The 21123-nt window shown below is 39.5% G+C and overlaps 1 protein-coding gene across 1 annotated transcript in view; it reads right to left on the minus strand.

The window, feature by feature from the left end:
- The window catches only part of eps15l1a (epidermal growth factor receptor pathway substrate 15-like 1a), a 42564-nt gene that overhangs the window by 20020 nt on the left and 1421 nt on the right, over positions 1-21123 (minus strand). Inside the window, exons 4-17 of the mRNA XM_061078637.1 lie at positions 19591-19638; positions 19101-19196; positions 18719-18787; positions 17807-17932; positions 17571-17630; positions 14208-14450; positions 12136-12293; positions 11447-11603; positions 11014-11076; positions 9975-10060; positions 4687-4759; positions 4247-4408; positions 3764-3961; positions 807-986 (exon numbers count right to left, since the gene is read on the minus strand). Coding sequence (XP_060934620.1) covers positions 807-986; positions 3764-3961; positions 4247-4408; positions 4687-4759; positions 9975-10060; positions 11014-11076; positions 11447-11603; positions 12136-12293; positions 14208-14450; positions 17571-17630; positions 17807-17932; positions 18719-18787; positions 19101-19196; positions 19591-19638 — 1719 coding nt within the window. The remainder of the gene's footprint in view (positions 1-806; positions 987-3763; positions 3962-4246; positions 4409-4686; positions 4760-9974; positions 10061-11013; positions 11077-11446; positions 11604-12135; positions 12294-14207; positions 14451-17570; positions 17631-17806; positions 17933-18718; positions 18788-19100; positions 19197-19590; positions 19639-21123) is intronic.

Consider the following 21123-nt stretch of genomic DNA (forward strand, 5'->3'; position numbering starts at 1 on the left):
ACAGACACGCACGTATTCCCCAGTCATTTCAAAACTATTGCCAACTATGCTGTTTTACATTACTTCCACTTAATAAAAGCTGCCATGTGCATTTTGTTATTAAATTGACACCTTAGAACCAAAAGAAGCCTAAATATTAAGGAATTACAGCAAGATGTGTGCAAGATTTGATTCGAGTGGAAATCTTGAATAAGAATGAAAGCAGCTTGCCAGGTGTGAGAGGGACTGAGCCAAGGTAATGATGTTATTATGAGTAAAGTGAATAGGAGCAGAGCTAAACTGTGAAATATAGCAGAGCAGCAGAGGGGAACTCTTAAAGACAAATCTGCAGGGAACAGTAGATCAGGGAGAGAAATAAGAACCAGTGCTTTAGCAAGACTGTTCGAAAAACAGAAAATACAGCTAAGGATTTGGCATGCTGCAGTTTGTAATCTGTTGGTAAGCTGTTTTCTTGATGATAATAGGTCAGGGTTATGAGGAGGGCGAGGAGAGTATGAAGAATTATGAACAATAGAAACAGAAATTGGAACATACTGTATTTCTAGACTAAAATACTGAGGAGGGTATACAGAGGTAACAAGACCAGGTCAAAACATAAACATATGACAGGATAATGTCTGGCCTACGTGCATGTGAAGAGCCTGCACTTAAAAAAACTAGAGAATAATTTTCCAGCTGTCAATTGTTTGTACTGTTTATGATTTGTAATTCACAGGCAATAACCCTGTTTGTGAGAAATGTTTAAATAAGGGTAAGAATTTGTGTTATGAGTCAATGAAGTAGCAGAGTTCAATAGAGATCCTGACCTGTGCTGCTCTCACCATGGCTGGGAATCCTCCATTTTCTCTGTCACTGAAGCCCTCACTCATGTCTGCCAGGTTAGTCATACTGCCTCCATGGGTTCCATTCAAGGTGCTGTTGTACTGCTCGATGCTTTTAGACACCTCCTGTTGACTGTCCTGGATCTGTGACAATTTACTGCGAGCCTGCATGACACACACACACACATTAATAAGAAATTATTAACTTTACTGACAAAATGAAAACCCCACACACAAATTAGTAAACTGTATACACGTATTTATTGTCATTATTATATTTCACCAGTTACTTGCTTTGTACAAAGTCCTAGATATCCCATACCATCACAGTACTTAATCTATTCTTTGAAGCAGTTAACCTTATAGAATCTCATTCTGGATCAAAGTTCTTCAAATGTTACACCTTCCTATTTATGATTGGTATCCTGGAGTGATCTACTGGCCAAGTGGTCCACATTATTATTAAGTAATGAGGACACTGTTTAAGGAGCGAAAAATGGAAATCATTTTATGTTTTCCATTCTGTGAGCACCGTAAATTAAGATGCTTTCAGATCAAATCACACCCAGGTGTAGAATATGCAAAGCCTGCACACAATAAATTCCCTCCTTTCTCGGGGGAAGGGGATGAACACAGTAATTTTTCTTCAATACTGCAGTTTGGAAGTTGCTAAGCTTAAATAGACAGGTGCATTATGCAACAGGGGTCCGCGTGGAAGTTTCTATTTTACATTTTCCCCATGAAACAATGACAATTGACGTGAATCTAAGCTGAGCAGAGCAGCTGTTCTCTGTTAGGAAAGACAACACCAACTTTTTACAGCCACCTCTAGACCTATTGAGTATCAAAATTCTCAGTAGATAGATTTTTGGGCATTGGGGCATTTCCTGCTGGCATTTAATACAGGGTTTCCCCCAGTGCTGTATAGGCCTGGCGGGCCGCCAGGCCTTACTGCCCCCCCCGCCAGGCTAAGCGTCGCATGTTTTTTTTATTTAAAAAAAAAAAAAAAAATCCGTCACTCGCGCACATCAACAACACTTCACTTCCTCATTGAGCCCCGATCCCCAAGCAACCATCCTATTGGTCCAAACAGTCCCATGTCCCACCCAGACGCCTTCACTGACCCTCGGACATCAGAACGCTCCTTCAACACAGTGTTTTACTGAACATAAGTCAAAACCAAACATAAACATAAACCTAGCCCGTTACACGATTAGGCTGCAGCTATTTGGTTTTATTTATTTAAAAATAGGGTACTTCTTATTTCATACATTTTCCACAAATATGAGGAGGACTCAAATAGCCCTACAAAGTTCTGTGTTTAATTTATTTCAAAGTAGGCGACACTTGCCTGTGTATTTTGTTTGTTTGTTATTTTGTTGCTTGTCTGTTTGAGTAGCTGGCTGAAAGCAAAGAAGTAGTACGCTTATCTTTTATTGGTAACCAAACTGTTACGGTTCATTGTTTCTGAAATAAGAGGCCTGACTGCTATGTTCACAGCAAACTTGAATTTTTTTTAATATTAAGTAGGGCTGCCACTAACGACTATTTTTCTATCGATTAATCTGACGACTATTTTATCGATTAGTCGATTAATCTAAACGATTAATTTTCCTCCAAAAAAATCAAATTGACCATTTCAATTCAGTTAATTTTATTTTGATAACAACAAACTGTATGTCACCATATAATGCAGCACAAAACAAAATGTAAACAAAGGCTCAAATATTAAAGTGCAAAACTGTAGGTTTAAACTAGCAACTCCAACGTGATAAAAATAAATAAAAAAGATAAAAATAAATAAAAAAGAGGGCTTATAAGTTAAGTCAGCAGTGCAACTCAAAAAGATATCAAAGCATCTATTTAACCCCTTATCAAAATAAAAAAGTTAGGTGTGCATATTAAACAAAGTGCAACATGTTTAGAGTATAAGAAACAATGGTGTCCAGCTCAAAATCCGACTCACCCCCCCCCCCCCGCGGGTGCCTTCTAGCAGCCCTACCACCAGGCTTAGCAAGTTTTCTGGGGGAAACCCTGTAATACAAGATAGGTCATGGATTTAGACCTATGATGTTTTGGGGACATAACATGCACTTTAGCTGTCTGAACTGCTGGAACACCACTGGGTGGCAGATTTAATGTGGGGTTTTATGAATAATAAAAATGTCTAGGTGGACCATGTCATGAAAATCTAAATGACTGCTCCCAGAAGATAAAATTCCAGGAGAGCATGAGGAAACAATCAACTGTGGATACTTCTCAACTCTCCATGCGATCGCTTGACTGCAGGAGGAGCACTGGCCGAGTACAGGCCTCAGTCATGAGGTATTTACTTTCAGGAGAGTATAAATCCTATCAGGGCTCAATATAATGGATCTTATGCCCTGAGAATGGAGACTAAATCACGCACCAATTACAAGTCATGTGTGTCTAAATCCAAGCTCTGTATGTAAGCTGCAGCAGATTTAGTGAGGTGTGTGTGTGAAAAGCAGCTGGTGGGAAACACACAGCAACTGCAGCTACATGAAAAACACACACACGTTTGCACAGCTATCCTTATTAGGACATTGCATTTACTAACAGTCATCATGGACAGCCTAAACAAAACCGTATCCATAACATTTACCTTGACCATTAAATGCTTCTAATCCTAACCTTATCCAGACTACAATTCCCATTTAACCTTTAACAGGACCTAAGAAATTACGTTTTGCTTCATTAGGATCAGACGTTGGTCCCAATGAGGTCTCCTTGTCCTAAGTTAGAGTTTATGCTGAAGGTCCTAATGACTTCACAAACACACTAACACACATATCCTCAAGCATACAACAGGACCGAGTACAGACTTTAGAGGTAAAAACAAACTAAATAATTTAATGAAATGGCGCCCCCTGTTGACAGATAACAGAGATCCATGAACACACACAGGCTTTGTGTCCTACCTGGTTGATCTCATCCTGCGTGGCCTTAAGTGACTTGATGATGGTCTCCAGCTGGATCTTACCAGCAGCCAGGCTCTGCTCCAGCTGTATCTCCTCCTGTTGCAATCGGCCTAAGTCGGCCTTTGCCCGGCTCAGTTCTTCCTCCTGGCTCTGCAAGTCTGACTCCTGGGAGTGGATCTGACTCTGGAGCGAGGAGATCTGGATGCAGCAATCAAGCAATGAAGATGTAAGCAGGGGATTTAACTGTTATCCAATCATTGAAATCATGTGCTGCCACTACATGGATGCAGATATTTTGATTTCCTCCCTTCAGCACCATCTCAAGGGACTCTTGATAATTCTGGTATTTAGCTGAACAGAAAATCTTTTGAAAACCAAACCAAAAATCACCAACATAAACAATAATATATTATCCATTTTATGACCAAAATTTTATTATTTATGGCCAATGTAGCAAAGCCATTGCTTAGTTTACATCCTCACCATCTGAGACTCTTCCTGGCACTTAATTCGGACTTCGTTCAGCATGTCTTCTAATTTATGTTTCTGCTGGTCCATCTCCTCCAGGCGTTCTTGGGCGTCTTGTTTCTGAGCATCAAGCTCTTGCAGGCTGGCTGTCTCTCGGTCTAGGTCATTCTGCATCTCCTAGTGGAAAAAGGATTAAAACAGTCTTCTAGTGCAAGGCAAGAATGAGGGTTCACTATATAAAAAAATGGGCAGATCAAGCCAAGTTGTCAAGTGTACTAGAAACACCCTACAACAACTGGTCCTGTGTAGAAACATAGTATGTGGTTTTATATGCTAGGCGAAACAAAACAAACAACTATGTTTAAAATAACAAAATTGATCAAATAGAAACTGAAAAAAGAAAGGGAATTGATTTATTTAATATTCAAGCAATACACATTAAACCAAGCTCTCACCTGCACCTCTGCACTCTTATATCTGATGGCCTCCTCTGTCTCCCTGATGTCCTGCTCAAGGTTGTACTTCTCCCTGTGCACAGAAAGCAAGATAATGATAAGTGACAAGAAATGAGACAACTGCTATTCAACATGTCAGAGTAACAAAACACTGAACTGTCTATCAAATCAACCACTAAAATGCAGCCTCAGAGATTTCAAAACAAAACAGGGCCAGCAGCATTTCCAAACTTTCCAAACTACCCTTAAACTCTGGAGTAATAGGGACGGACACAGTTGATGCGTTTTCAAACAAAAACTAACATAGTAGTATGGATGTAACCATATATTCCAACATTTACCTTAGGTTAATGTGAGTCTCAAGCGATCAACTTTATACAAATTAAAAGGTTTAGTACTAATTTATCCCTTAGTGTTAGGCACAGGCAAAGCCTTTTTAATGTTCATTAAGGTAGCTGACTTTAAGACAAACTTAAAAACTGTGCACCTGTCTATTAACAAACTTTACAACCGGACCTCAAACATTAAAGTGATACAATTTAACAAATTAGGGAGTGTGTGAATCATACTGATAACCACCGACATTCAGAGCCACTGCTCACAGTGGATCTCACAGCAGATATGACAGTATGCCAGTCCACTGATAGTAGGATCAGTAGCTTGTGTTTTTACCTTAGCGTATTCCACTGGGTAAAGGCAAGAGTGCTGACGCAGCATGGAGAGTAAGTGGTGAACAAACAAAAATTTGATAAAATACACGCATCAAAGGAAGAGGATGTATGGATGTATGGATGTATGGATGTATGGATGTATGAATGGATGGATGGATGAATGGATGTATGGATGTATGGATGTATGGATGGATGGATGGATGTTTATAAAGTATAAACAGAGCCAAGGTGACTGTGGGTTTCATGCCGTCTATCTCTGCCTGGCAGCATGTCTTTATGTGGGACATCCCACTTAAACCCATTCCTAACTAACACTGAGCCTCAATACCTGACCTAGTACTTGTCATAATCAGACTCTGATGCTTTTTAGAATTGATTGGTTGATCTCCATAAAAAGTAAGTAGGAGCAACCATGTAGCATTATATTTAGCTCAAATTATATTTTAAATCAACTATTAGGAAATTCAATAAAGTTGTCCCAGCAGGTCTACTGTGCTTCAAAGTTAAACAAAATGTATGTGAAACAACAAACTCATCATATACAGTGCCTTGCATAAGTATTCACCCCCCTTGGACTTTCCTACATTTTCTCATGGCATAACCACAGATTATAATTTATTTCATTGTGGTTTTTTGTAATGGATCACAAAAAAGTCCATAATTTGGAAATGGGGGGAAATATTACATGGATTTCAAAATTATTTACAAATAAAAATCTGAAAAGTGTTGAGTGCAAATGTATTCACCCCCTTTACTGTGAAACCCCTAACAAGGATCTGGTGCGACCCATTGCCTTCACAAGTCACATTTGCAAGTCACATTATTAGTAAACACGGTCCACATGTTTGCAATTTAATCTCAGTATAAACACACCTTTTCTGTGATGGACTCAGAGTTTGTTAGAGTTCATTACTGAACAAACAGCATAATGAAGACCAAGGAGCTCACCAAACCGGTCAGGGATAAAGTTGTGGAGAAGTAAGAAGCAGGGTTAAGGCCGATTTATAGTCGGATTTTATGCACGCACGCATGCACGCAAGACACGCAACACGGCCCTCGCGTGCCCCCTCTTGCTGCTTGCGTGTGTCCGCCAATTTTTCTAAAGGCCGAATTATAGTACTGCATATGCAACCGCGGCTGGCCACGCAGCTGCATCGATGGACTCGTTTGCGTGTTTATTTACATCGCCACGACGGCTCCTTAGAGCCTTTTTCTGGCGTACAAATCCGCCAGTCAGAGACGGGTTATACTAATGGTCATAGTTTCGGATCTCTTCTGCCAAGTGCTCTTCTATTTGGTCCATATTCGTTCTTCTAAATCTTCCGTGGTTTCCACCGGTATTATCGGGCATGAACCGGAAATGGGACTCCGGAAAGGATGTAGTTAGCAGACCAATCACAAGCCTTGCGGGCTGCGTGAGGCTTGCGTCGCTTTGTCGTATGGTTAGAAAAATTGGCGGACGCACGCAAGCCGCATGAGGGGGCACGCAGGCACGCGAGGGGTGTGTTGCGTGTCTTGCGTGCATGCGTAAAATCCGACTATAAATCAGCCTTAACTATACGACAAAGCGACGCGAGCCTCACGCAGCCCGCAAGGCTTGTGTTTGGTCTGCTTACTACATCATTTCCGGAGTCGCATTTCCGGTTCATGCCCGATAATACCGGCGGAAACCACCGAAGATTTAGAAGAACGAATATGGACCAAATAGAAAAGCACTTGGCAGAAGAGATCCGAAACTATGACCACTAGTATAACCTGTCACTGACTGGCGGATTTGTCCGCCAGAAAAAGGCTCTGAGGAGCCGCCATGGTGATGTAAATAAAAAGTCGACGAAGAAGACGTCTCTTCTTTGTGTGTTTTGTCTTTGACAAAACACGTTACTCCACCTAGTGTTCTGGCGGGGAATTAACACGCGCAACCGTGGGGGAACTTTAAACCAAAACGAGTCCGTCAAAGCAACTTGCGTGCGTGCGTGCGTGCATAAAGTCCGACTATAATTCAACCTTTAGGTTTTAAAAAAATATCCCAAGCTTTGAACATCTCACAGAGCACCATAAAATCCATCATTAGAAAATGGAAAGAATATGGCACAACCCGCAAACCTACCAAAACATGGCTGTCCACCCAAACTGACAAGCAGGACAAGGAGAAAATGAATCAGAGAAGCAACCAAGAGGCCCATGGTGACTCTGGAGGAGCAGCAGAGATCACAGCTGAGGTGGGAGAATCTGTCCACAGGACAACTACTAGTCGTGTACTCCACAAATCTGGCCTTTATGGCAGAGTGGCAAGAAGAAAGCCGTTGTTGAAAGAGAACCATAATAAATCCCATTTGGAGTTTGCCACAAGCCATGTGGGAGACACAACAAACACGTGGAAGAAGGTGCTCCGGTCAAACTTGACCAAAATTGAACTTTTTGCCCTCAATGCAAAACGCTATGTGTGGCGGAAACCCAACACTCCCCATCACCCTGAGCACACCATCCCAACAGTGAAACATGGTGGTGGTAGCATCATGCTGTGGAGATGTTTCTCTTCAGCAGGTACAGGAAAACTGGTCGGAATTGAGGGTAAGAAGGATTGCGCTAAATACAGGGCAATCCTTGATGAGAAACTGATGCAGTCTGCAAAAGACTTGAGACTGGGGCGGAGGTTCATCTTCAAGCAGGACAAAGAACATAAACATACAGCCAGAGCTACAATGGAATGGTTTAGATCAAAGCATGTTAAAGTCTTAAAATGGCCCAGTCAAAGCCCAGACCTAAATCCAATTGAGAATCTATGGCAAGACTTGAAAATTGCTGTTGACAGACAGTCTCCATCCAATATCAGTGAGCTTCAGCTTTTTTGCCAATAAGAATGGACAAACATTTCCATCTCTAGATGTGCAAATTGAATTTGAATTACAGTTTGTAACAGTACAAAATGGGAAAAAGTCCAAGGAGGGTGAATACTTATGTAATGCACTGTATGTCTTTCTGATGAAATTATTGAGGAAGTACTGTTTTTTTCAAAATGGATGCTAACACACCTAATATGATGAATAATTTTGACAATTTCAAACATCCCATATCTTTATCAGTGTCATAAAGAATAGATTTTTGGTGTGCATCTCAAGCAGCTTTAATGAAAGAATTCCATCTTCCGAGTCATGGAATGGAAATCCACTCATGATTTTTATTGTTGGTCTTACAACCAGCTTAAAAGGTGCATAATAGCGACATAATAGCGACTGCTGTTAGGATGTATGCACATCAAGTGTGGGACACTGCCTAGTGGCATGGGAATTTAAACACTCAGGACTGTCAGTGTGAGAAGCGTGACAGATCATTGTGAGATTTCAATAAAGAACATTTTAAAGTAAAGTAAGTATTACAAACTACAATGGGCTTTTAATAAGTATATATTAATGGCTTTAAATTGTTTGCAGATGTAACAAACATGGGAAACTTTCCTTGTTTAAAATGTAAGAACCAGCATAGTCAATTTAATTTAATTTACACAATTACTGTTCAACCACTATGACACAAATAAAGCTACATCCACACTAATGTATTTTCATTTTCAAACTAAAGCAATCTTCATCATGTGTTTGAGATTTGTATCAGAAATAATAATCTACCCCCCTACTAACACACCTGAAAAAGCATCTCACATGAGCATTATTTTCATGTGCATGCCGGTGTAAACGGGGCAGTCTATTTGCAGTTGGTTGCCTAGTTACAGAAAAAAGTAACCAGGAACAGAACAGCGATGTAAAAAATAAGTAAATGGAGTTATTACTGACAGTAGGTGATAGCAATGTATTGTATTTTCTCTGGTGATGGTCAGGTCTTGACTGTTAAAAATGAATCAGGAAATATTTTCAGGTAACTGCGTCTTCGTATACAAAAGTCTCAGTTTCAAACCAAGTATTCAAACTTGAAAAGGCAGCTTTTCAAGGATTCTCCTTTTTGGAGCATAAAAAACTCTTGAGTAGAGGTAAAAGTTATACCTTTTTAATCTAGAACAAAGTAATGTGGATGTAACCTAAATGTCCACCTATGATGCAACCCGTCAGAAGATGTGTTCACAAGCGAAGCGACAACAAAAATTTGACCAGATGTCAACATGTTATACTTTTTTAATCCTTCAATCATGTTGTTGAAAATGCAGAAAAAAAAATATTTTATCTATTCAAATTTGTTCATTTGACCTTATTCTTTGAAATTCAAATTCAGGGTATACAATAATTAACCACGGCCAAAATAGTCAATGCATGATGTGCTCTGTGTCTTATTAACAGAAGATAAAGTGATCAAAGTCAGGAAAAGGGTGATGAGAGAGGATTAATGAGAGCTAATGTTCGAGTGAAAGGTTTGAAGAATCAGAAGTACATTCATCTTAGTGTGAAACCAAAACTGAACTCCAAGGTGCCTCCTGTTAATGTCAAGGCAATTGCTACTTATTTGCAAATGGTTGCACTGTTGCTACAAGATAATGATTTAGCTAAATTAGACTTGCAATAACAAAGGTTTTATTGTAGTTTATCTTTCCATTTTCTATGCAGCTTTAAAATTAATGTTAAAGTAAAAGCATTTACATTCCATTGTTTTTTAGCTGCTATCATTTGTTACCTCTGCAACTGGGTTATTTCCTGGCTGATGTCATCCAACTCCTTGATGCCAGTGAACTCCCCTGATCCCACTGAGCTGGAGCTGTCCTGTAGAGCAAGAGGTGAGCAGACAGAGTAGGAGGAGAGCAAGACAAAAAAAAGACAGCAGGTTGGCAAAGAATATCATATTTGTTGAAGTCAGTTGGATAATGAAATGGCACCAACTGAGCCATGGCATACAAGGCAAAAGGAAGGAGAAATAGGTAAAGACAGGATGGGAGAAAAAACAGTGGTCAATAAGAAGAGCACCACAGAGGTTGAATCACAGGTGGGGGCTGGGCCAATCACCAACATGTCGGGGAGTGTCGCCACCACTGCCATGGAGAGGAAAGATTCAGGATTTCCAGTTTTATGAATCCCCCTTTGAGAACACTCAAAAAGTTTTCTTGAGGGTCAACAGATCTTCAGTATTTTCCCCGACTAGCATTTTTTTTCATGACTTAGACATGTCCAATAGCGTAGATAAACATCTTGAAAACAAAACTAAAGCTGGAGTCCCCCTGCATTTACTGGAACAACACAGGATGCTCATGATCTGTCTGGCTTTGGTATTGAAATAATTGCCACCTTAATGTGATCTTGAATCTTCCCTTGATCAGTTGACATAGTCAGACACTGTCACTGCAATTTGTTGGGATGGAAAAAGAACATTTTGCAAATGCTTTCCAGTAATCAGCCTGTCCAGCCGCCACTGAAAGCATTTAGGCTTATTAACTGTAGGTCTATGTTACCTACCCACAACTTGAACATTATAGCCTGAGAGAGGAGGAAGAGCAGAGAGGTAGAAACATAAGTAGCAAAAGATTTAAGACAGAAAAGGGATAATTTGAATGTCTACCTGGGTAACATCTTGAACTTATCCTCCACCAAATTAAGCAGATCTGACTCATCGGGAAATTGGTAAAGCTCAAGAAACAGGATGTGTAGCAGACAAATCTGCATTCATTTCCCAATACGCAAAGAGAAAGATGAGGAGAAGTTAAGAACAAGTATTGACTCACCCTTCTCATATCAGAGAGCGCAGCCATCTCTGATCCCACTGGGGTCATGTATCCTGACATACTCTGCAGCCATAGACAGAAACTCAGTTAATGTCAGTGATAATAAAAATAGCAACATCCAATGTCAACAGAGACAATTCTTACAAGATGGTGAGTTGTAAATTGTATCTGATATTCAATGACATGCTTTATAGTGATGATTAAATATTAACATTAAAATCTAGATAATTATTTTGTCAATGGTTTAAAGTATACTTCATTTAGATTACAAATATACATGATAAAATAAAATAATAAACTAGCCCAACTACAATATTGTAACACTTTACATTGACACACTAGTTTTAGGCATTTTGCTGTGTAACTGTAGGCCAATTTTACGTGCTGCCAGAACCATGTAGCGAGTGCGTGCGTGCATGCATGAGAGACGTACTGGTACTGGAGTGCCTCTCTCAGAGGGAGGTATCATTTCCGCAGTCAGGGTCTGTGGAGGGTCTATGCCCTTGCTGACTTTCTGCTGGATGAAATGCATAGCAAGAGCAAACTGTTCCCTGGTCAGCTTGCCTATCTGCCTTGTGTCTGCCAAAGCCCTGGAGATAAGTGTAGAATGTCAACAGACAAACTCGGAAAACCTACTTTGAATGAGCAGACTGAACACGCTGTAGAGATAAACAAGACAAATACAAAACAAAAGACAATCCAGAAATCATTCAACATTTCCACATTTGCAAAAATCAATAAACATGCAGTCACATGCCCGAAATATGTTGCAAAGCATAAGTCAAAGCAACTGTGGTTTGCATTTATTTGAATTAATATCCAGTGTATGAATCAAACCTATAAGTCCTTGTTTACAATAACCTTTGGCTCATTTGGAACCACAGGTTTGCTAACATGTTTCCTGTAAGCACTTGATAAGCTGATAGATAGGAAATTTATCATAAACTATGATGTGGTGTTAAATTTGACCTTGGACCTGTTAAAAATCAAAGCAAATATATCAAGACATTACCTATTTATAAAGCCAAATGATTGGAAAGAGGTACCAATAAAATACTAGTAATATTAATTAACCAAGAAGGAAAATAAGGCAGATATTAACTTTCAAGCATATAACTTTACCATATATGGGCAAGGACATTCTGAGAAAGTCCAGAATGCATGAAGATGTCCTTTACTTCCAGTCCACTGACAAAACCATCCAAGTCAGCATCAGTCTTCAGGAAGATATCGTCATAGCGACCACGGTCTGACAATGGCACCACCCAGTTCACCAAATGCTTAGACAGAGAGAGAGATGCCTGTGTCGAAAGTTGCTGTGATCACATAGAATCTATCCAGATTGGCCATATACGGAGCTCTCACTGTTACCAGTCACCGTGGTTCTTGGTCTTTTTTGGTGATCACGCTTCCAATAGACCCCCACTCTTTTCAAGAAATTGTTTACAGCACAATTACAACATACAACACATGAATAACTGGGGGACCAATTTTTAAAAGATCTGGGGACAAAGTGGCAGGTAAAACAGCAGGTGTAAAAAAAAGAACACATTTTAAAATATCTATCGTATTCGATAAAAATGTCCCAAAATAAATCTGAATATAAAATAAACAAGCCCTGTCAATAATAAATAATCAAGGATCACACTACAGCTTGAATTAATTTAGTTTTGCATTAAAATGGGACTCTTCTATCATATACTCGCCATTTGTTATTTAAGTACAATATTAGAATCTGCATAACATCCTCTCCTCTAAATCATAGCAAGAGTAAGGGCAAATTAAAAAAAAACAGGGACAGAGATTTATTAAATCATATCATCAAGACGTACCAGCTTTTTCAGGCTACAGCTGTTATATCAAATATTTTAAAGGTTGTTTTTTAGAGGCAAATGGTGCCCCAAACATGATATTTGCCTTCAAATACAGATCATTTGATGTCACTGATGCCGACCCAATATTATTTTTGTTTGTATGTTTGTTCATTGTTTCCTATAAGATAGGGCTTCTCAATTAATCGAAATACAATCGTGATTACGATTATTGGGTCAAACGATCTCCAAACTACTATAATCGAGTTGAAACGATTATTTGGCATTTTTTTCTAAAGAGACGCGCATGCGCAATTCAGTCTCGAGCATTCAGCGCGGCCCCGCTGACTGGCACTCACTCTCAAGCAGCTGTGAAGTGAAGGAGGAGAGTTGTGTGTGTGGTGACCGGAGGTATTTAAAAAACAGCGCGAGTGGAAAACGGCAGAGTGAGGGCAGCCCCGTCTGATCGACTCTTCGAATCCGACGAGCAGCAGCACCACACAGTGTAGCGGCCGCACAGCGTCAGCGTTCACACCGGACCCTCGCGGGTCAGCTCGCGATTCTCCGCTTGTTGTTGTATGGAACCCGTTCAATGTCGGGGTTCGGGGGTAAATGATGATGGTCCTCATAGCCCCCCCCCACCCCTCTTTCTCTCTCTCTCTCTCTCTCTCTCTCTCTCTCTCTCTCTCTCTCTCTCTCTCTCTCTCTCTCTCTCTCTCTCTCTCTCTCTCTCTCTCTCTCTCTCTCTCTCTCTCTCTCTCTCTCTCTCTCTCTCTCTCTCTCTCTCTCTCTCTCTCTCTCTCTCTCTCTCTCTCTCTCTCTCTGTGTGTGCTTGTAGTGGGGGAGGGGGCAGATGGGGACATTTAATAATGAGAGGAAATTTCAAAGTTCTCAGTTACAAAGTGTTTTTATAGAGAATGTTGCCATCATTAAGGGTTTGAATAATAAGGCACCAAAACCTGCATGGTTTCACGGAGGAATAAGACACGCAGCCGTAATCGGTGTTTACCGGAACCGGAAGTGACTGGTACTTCCAGTTAGTCATTAAAAAAAATAAGGGCACATATTAATAATCGTTTGAATAATCGTGATTTAGTTTTTGTCCAAAATAATCGTGATTATGATTTTTTCCATAATCGAGCAGCCCTACTATAAGATACAGAACACTCATGTATATTCAGCCCATGTGAAGTCTGAAATATAATAATAATAACACAACCAACATCGCTCTTTGTTGATTCCCTTTATAAAAAAAGTTTTCTTTTGTCTGTGATGCTTTCCCTTGATGCATTTAAAGTTTAACAATAATTTTTCTCCAGCATGATTTATCTTCTTTACTGATTGAGTTATTTACTGTGTGTGTGTATATCAGTGTGGCATTACCTGTCCAGACTTGAGTGTGTGTTTGGGTGACAGGCTGCCGGTGCTGTTGAGTGAGTTCATGCTGCCGTGGGAGGGTGTGGAGCGTAGTGAATCTTTTGGTGGTGGAGGGCTGGCAGGTAGTCCAGGAACAGAACTGGCGACAGAGCCCATACTCTTCTTCCTCTTAGATAGAGGGATGAGGGAAGAAGGGAGGAGTGCAGGAACAGGCTCCTTCTCCAGGGCACGGTACACAAGGTGCATAGCCTGGGGAGTGTGGAGTCATGGTTAGTTTGTATAAAACTAATTATTTGGGCCCGGTCACATAAAGTATCAAAAATAACAAGTTTTCTTCAACCAGTATTAATCCATAACACCATTACAAAATACTGAATATATTTAAGATTTGTTCCTCTAATTCATTCAAATATTTCATTGTTTTTACACTGAATGAGGTATAACAAACCAGTCACCATGAGGTGTAACTGAATCTATATGACCTGGCTGCTTGTGACTGATGCTGTATCAGTTTCAGATGAGAAAATACAGTGGACACTACATTATGTTTACTTGTTCACTTGCACATATTAATGCATGTATCAAAAAAGCTAATCATGTGGCAGCAACAGAAAGCACAAATGGTTGAGGAAACTTAAATTTGATCCATGACGAGATTTGGTGCCAAATGAACAAAGAGGAAGTGGCTCATCTTGTCTGACTGCCAGTACTGATATAATGCATTACAATAGTGCTACACATCAGAGAATATGAATGCATAACACATCCAACCTTAAAGTGAATGGGCTGCTGCAGCAGAGGACAACAGCCGTCCTGCCTCTGTCAGATAAAGGGGCCAGCCTCACCACTGGCCCCTGAAACACTAAGTTACAGTGCTGTGAAAAGGTATTTGCTCCCTTCCTGGTTTCTTATGTTTTTGCATATTTGTCACACTTAAATGTTTCAGATAATTAAACAAACTTTTATATTAGACAAAGATAACCAGAGTAAATATAAAATGCAGTTTTTAAATGATGATTTCATTAAGGGAAAAAAGCTATCCAAACCTACCTGACCCTATGTGAAAAGGTAATTGCCCCCCCCCCCCCATGATAATTCATGAATGAATTGAGCTTAACAACATTTTTTGGAAAGCTGAGTTCAATTTCAATTGCCACACCCAGAACTGATTACTGCCAGACCTGTTAATTAAAGAAATATCTTAAATATAACTTGTCTGACAAAGTGAAGTAGGCTAAAAGATCTCAAAAAGCATCACATCATGCCGCGATCTAAAGAAATTCAAAAACAGAGGAGAAACAAAGTTATTGACCTGTATCAGTCTGGAAAGGGTTACGAAGCCATTTCTAAGGCTTTGGGACTTCAGTGAACCACGGTGAGAGCCATTATCCACAAATGGAGAAGACTTGGAACAGTGGTGAACCTTCCCAGGAGTGGCCGGCCTACCAAAATAACTCTAAGAGCACATCGACGGCACACCCAGGAGGTCATAAAAGACCCCAGAACAACATCCAAGGAACTGCAGGCCTCACTTGCCTCAGTTACGGTCAGTGTTCGTGATTCAACAATAAGAAAGAGACTGGGCAAAGATGGCATCCATGAGAGAGTTCCAAGGCAAAAGCCACTGCTGACCAACACAGCATTTCATAAAAACAACATCATACCCACAGTCAAACATGGTGGTGGTAGTGTGATGGTCCGGGGCTGCTTTGCAGCTTCAGGACCTGGACGACTTGCCATAATTTATGGAACCATGAATTCTGCTCTCTACCAGAAAATCCTGAAGGAGAATGTCTGGCCATCAGTTTGTGATCTCAAGCTCAAGCTCACTTGGGTTATGGGTTATGCAGCAGGACAATGATCCGAAACACACCAGCATACCCACCTCTGAATGGCGGAAAAAAAAAAAAATGAAGGTTTTGGAGTGGCCTAGTCAAAGTCTGGACTTAAATCCGATTGAGAAGCTGTGGCATGACCTTAAACAAGCTGTTTATACTAAAAAAACCGACAATGTGGCTGAATTAAAACTATTCTGCAAAGAAGAGTGGGCCAAAATTCCTCCACAGCGATGTGAAAGACTCATTGCCAGTTATCACAAGTGCTTGATTGCAGTTGGTGCCGCCAAGGGTGGCACAACCAGTTATTAGGTTTAGGGGGCAATTACTTTTTCACAAAGGACCAGGTAGGTTTGGATAGCTTTTTTCCCTTAATAAATGAAATCATAATTTAAAAACAGCATTTTGTATTTACTTGGGTTATCTTTGTCTAATATTAAAATTTGTTTGATGATCTGAATCATTTAAGTGTGAAAAATATGCAAAAAAATTAAAAATCTGGAAGGGGCAAATACTTTTTCACAGCACTGTATCTCCCAAACTACAGGCAGAGACAGTAGGTATCCAGAGTCTTTCCCTCAGTAGCAGAGTTTACTGATACATACTGATATGGGGTGTTTGTAGACGATCACTAATCAAATCCATGTTGGTCGTGTTTGTAGTTTTATTTTGCTTATATGTGTACAATTCAGAAAGGACTACAACACAAGTAGACATTACAAATAAAAACAAATTCAAATGAAAGGCAACCACTGTTTCCCATTATTTATCCAGACTGTGGCGCACCCTGTTCAAATTTTCCCACCTCATTGTTTTAGCTGCAGTCGTGGCAGTTATGCAGTTCTGTCTGTGAAACTGTTTCTTGGAATTTGTTGTGGAAAGAATGACCTTTGAGTGTGCACACGTGCACCTCGTTACCGCCATAGATTGAATTACTTCTAGGGCCAACACTGCATAAATATAAAAAAGAATTACCAAAACATATTTAAAACTGAGTATATTTTAACATATTTAGAAGATTTGAGGTCCTAGAATTAAGATTATTAAATTTGAGACTTTTTTTTAGGCTTTTTAAGACCCTGCAGAAAACCTATACAGCTTATTGCAACGGCTGAGGCTCATGGTGGTCTTGTAGTGGTGGAATGAATATTTGCTTATCAAATGTTAGATTCTCTCAGGATCACTTGAGTATTGTTTAAATGCCACAGCCTACAGTGGCAAGAAATAACAAATCTATGGAATTACTTATTTTTCTACATGAATCTACAATACAATGTGACCTGATCTTCATTTGAGTCACAAGTGCAGACAAACACAATATGTTTAATAAGATACGATCAGTTCAACAATGTTAGTATCTTCACTTAACACATTGCATAATCCATACAATAGGAAGATTGGTTGTTGTGTTATGTTATTATATTCTGAGGGCATATAGGCACCAACCCAGTATTTATACAGTTGAATTAAGTTTGTTTAGGCTGTAGAGACCCAAAACACATACATTCACAATGAAGACGATGATAACACTCACCACTGCAAACTCATCTTTGTCCAGATGGCCATCTTTATCTATGTCACTCAGGTCCCAAACCTAACAGCAGGAAATAAGCACGATATGGATCAATGAGGCCATTCAACGTAACCTAAGATGAACACAAATATTACATATTCATTATCATAACTATTCATCCAATGTTCTTTAACGATTCGTTGCTCAATATTAAGCAAGCCCCATGCAAGATCTATTGTAAGAAATGGATTAAATACCTTCCCAAGGACATCCAGAGGTAGCTTGGAATTGATGAGGACTGGTTTGACTTTCTCTCCTGACAGCAGGCCATTCACTGGAGCCAAACTTTCAAAGATTCCATCAAATTTACTCTTCTCCTCTGGCTACAGAAGAAATACACACACTGGTTAAGTAAAAACAACCTGATGTGTATATGATATGTAATGGTATGGCAGGGTCCATGCTCATTCACAAACTAAAGGATTGACTACACTGCAATAAGAGGGCCACAAAATAACAATGGATTTTTGAGGCAGATAATTGAGCTAAAATGATGTAGCTGATGTAGTGACAGACGTTTTACTGTGTGATAAAAAAGTTATCAGTGCCTCTGCTTGAAAAATAACAAGATATGTCTGGGAGACTCAAAGGTCCAGTGTTTTAGATTTAGGTGACAGAGATCAATAGGCAGTAATTGAATAAAAAATTATCCTAGGGATGTTTTCACTCATTCATTGTTGTTTTGGTTACCCTAGAATGGGCCCTTTATATTTAAGTTACTTTATATTTACTTCTGGAGCAGGTCCTCTCTACGGAGAGCGCCATGTTTTTACAGTAGCCCAAACAAGACAAACTAAACACCTTTCGAGCATTTATGACAGCTGAAGGCTACCATATGTTCTTTTTCATGTTTGGAAGGGGAGGGTGAGGAGACCACTAGATGTCACTAGTTTGTACACACTGAACCTTTAAAGCCGTATGTCCCATTACAAAAACCTTGTCGTCAAACTCCGTACTGTATGTACATCTGTACTGTACATGTTAAAATGACTCATGTGGATTTCTTCCTTTTTTTTAAAAGCCAATTAGAAACACCTTTTTTATTATTTTTATTATTTTGCCTGTGTGTCTACGTGTGTGTGTGTGTGTGTGTGTGTGTCTGAACACACCCTGACAGCCCAATGTAATTCAGAGGAGGCAGAAGCTGTGGTGCACATAGACGGACTACTGGTGTCCTTCTGAAATCAGACAAAAAGAGATGGCTGTAAAAGCACTGTCACACAAGCCATTTCCAGGATTAAAACACACATAATATTCTCTACCGCTGATCGTAGTGAACTTCTGATACCAGGCTAAAGAACATAATGACATGAAAAAGACAAAAACTGTTAATTTATAACAAATTATGAGTAGAAAGAAAATAACCTATTCTAAAAATGTCTTCAGGTTTGTTAATAACTCCATGAAAATGTCAATAACCTAAAAACACATTGGCTTCTTTTAAACACAAAAATCGCAGACATGAGCTATTATGGGAGAAGTCACACTCACAAACTTGGGAGGAGGGATAGTGGGGTTGAGGCTGGACAGGCTGACTTCCTGTCCACTCTGAGCACATGCCACCAGCCGCAGAGCGACGTAAAACCCCTGAAAGAGACACAACAGTGGTACCTATCACAGCACCGTTTACATTCTACAACTGAGATAACTCACTCCCAAGACATTCAACTCTCCTCATACATAATACATACCTATTATAATTATTTAAAAAAAACTATATAAATACATATATATATATATTTTTTTTTTTAAAGAAAATTACAAATATTCTCTGAGGTTTCTGTTTGACCTCTACATATTTGGGGCCCTTACCACGGTAGTTTTATTACATTCACTGACAGTCATTTGGTTTCACTTAGTCATTGTTTTTTGCTGTCGATCAGATTAGCAATAATTTTATTAAGTGAGCTATTGTTTATATTTCTGTGCAAACAGCAAATCATCAAAGTCTTAGCACTGGGTGTGAAATCTGTTTTCCCACCTGTTTGTCCAGATAGCCTTTTCCATCAGGATCTGCCAAATCCCAAATCTAAAAAAAACAGAAACAAAAACACAGTGTTACAGACACAATGCATAAAAATACATTTTCTAACTTCAATCTTTACATCCTTGTGAAAACTATCAATTTATCATTTGAAACATTTAATTTACTGTAATGGTCAGGCGACCTGTACAGGTTGGACCCTGCCTCATGTCAGCTGGGATTGGCTCCAGCTCCCCAGCGACCCTCACAGCTATTTATATATTATATATATATATATATTATTGATGAATGGATGAAATTTTTTTATCAAAATACCACACTTTTTCTTTTTTTCTTGCAAAGTTTTAGAATATAAAGTAGGTAAAGTATTAGATTATACAGAACTATTAATGTACTTGAAGGAAATTTCAGAAGACTCAAGTTAGATGCGATTTGGATCAGTAAAACATTTCTAAAGCTATGAGTGCTCCCTGGAGCACAGAGATCTCAATTGTTGTGACAATTGGAAGCACCAGGACTCTTAGTGTTGGTTATACTGCAAAACTGAAAATCCTTAGTTAGGGAGGTGAACATGCATGCATCCAATTCATGGTCGTTGATTGGTTAGTAGTATCAGATCTAATTTCAGGAAATATGACAAAGTCAAAATGTCTGGTGGAAAATAAATGTAAATTAATTTGCATTAGGGGTGGGAATCCCTAGGTACCTCACGATTCAATTCCAATTCATGACTACAACAGTCAGTCTATAACAGTAGTCAGTGCTCTGCACACTGATTTGAAATTCTTTCAGTTTAGACTTGTGTGTTGCATCTTTAGCCTTTACTGTATCAGGGTAGACCCGCCTGCCTGAGTTGACAGAGGTCTTCTCTGTCAACTCACTAAAACACACTTTTGATACATAAAACATTCACCTTAAGCGGAATATACCAACTACGAAGCAAATATTATACTGCTCAATGAGTGTGGATATTATTTAGGGCTGTTACGTACTAACCAAAATGATCATAAGAACATTCATCAGGGTCTGGCTCAGTATCTAAAGAAAACGTATACCATTAACTTCACTCACTAAACAGAAAGTTTAAAGCTGCAATAATTGGTTTATTTTGCCAGATTGATGTTATCCAGCTCATTATCTAGCTCTTCAGCTCGGTGCACTTAAGTACAGTACAGAGTTGCTGTAGCATTTATAGGGGCCATAAAATCCAAACAATGAACTCAAAGATGCCAAACTGCTCTTTACAGCTGCAGAGACAGTGCCAATTCTCTGGATTTGTCACTCCGAGTGACACCTTGTAGATAACAGTCATTGCATCAACAGCTGAAAAAAACACTGACACAGCGTTATCTTAAATACTGTTTTTCGCATGCATATGGGGGCTGCAAAGATACCAGGACAGCATTAAGATACACTGAACCTTTTGCAGCACAACTTTATTTTCTCTTGACAGTTTTAAACAATGCTGTCAGCAGACAGACTCACACCAGCACAGACCTTCAGTCAACTGACAATCAACAATAGCACATA

This window comes from Limanda limanda, chromosome 9 (genome assembly GCF_963576545.1).
Source record: "Limanda limanda chromosome 9, fLimLim1.1, whole genome shotgun sequence".
NCBI lineage: Eukaryota > Metazoa > Chordata > Actinopteri > Pleuronectiformes > Pleuronectidae > Limanda > Limanda limanda.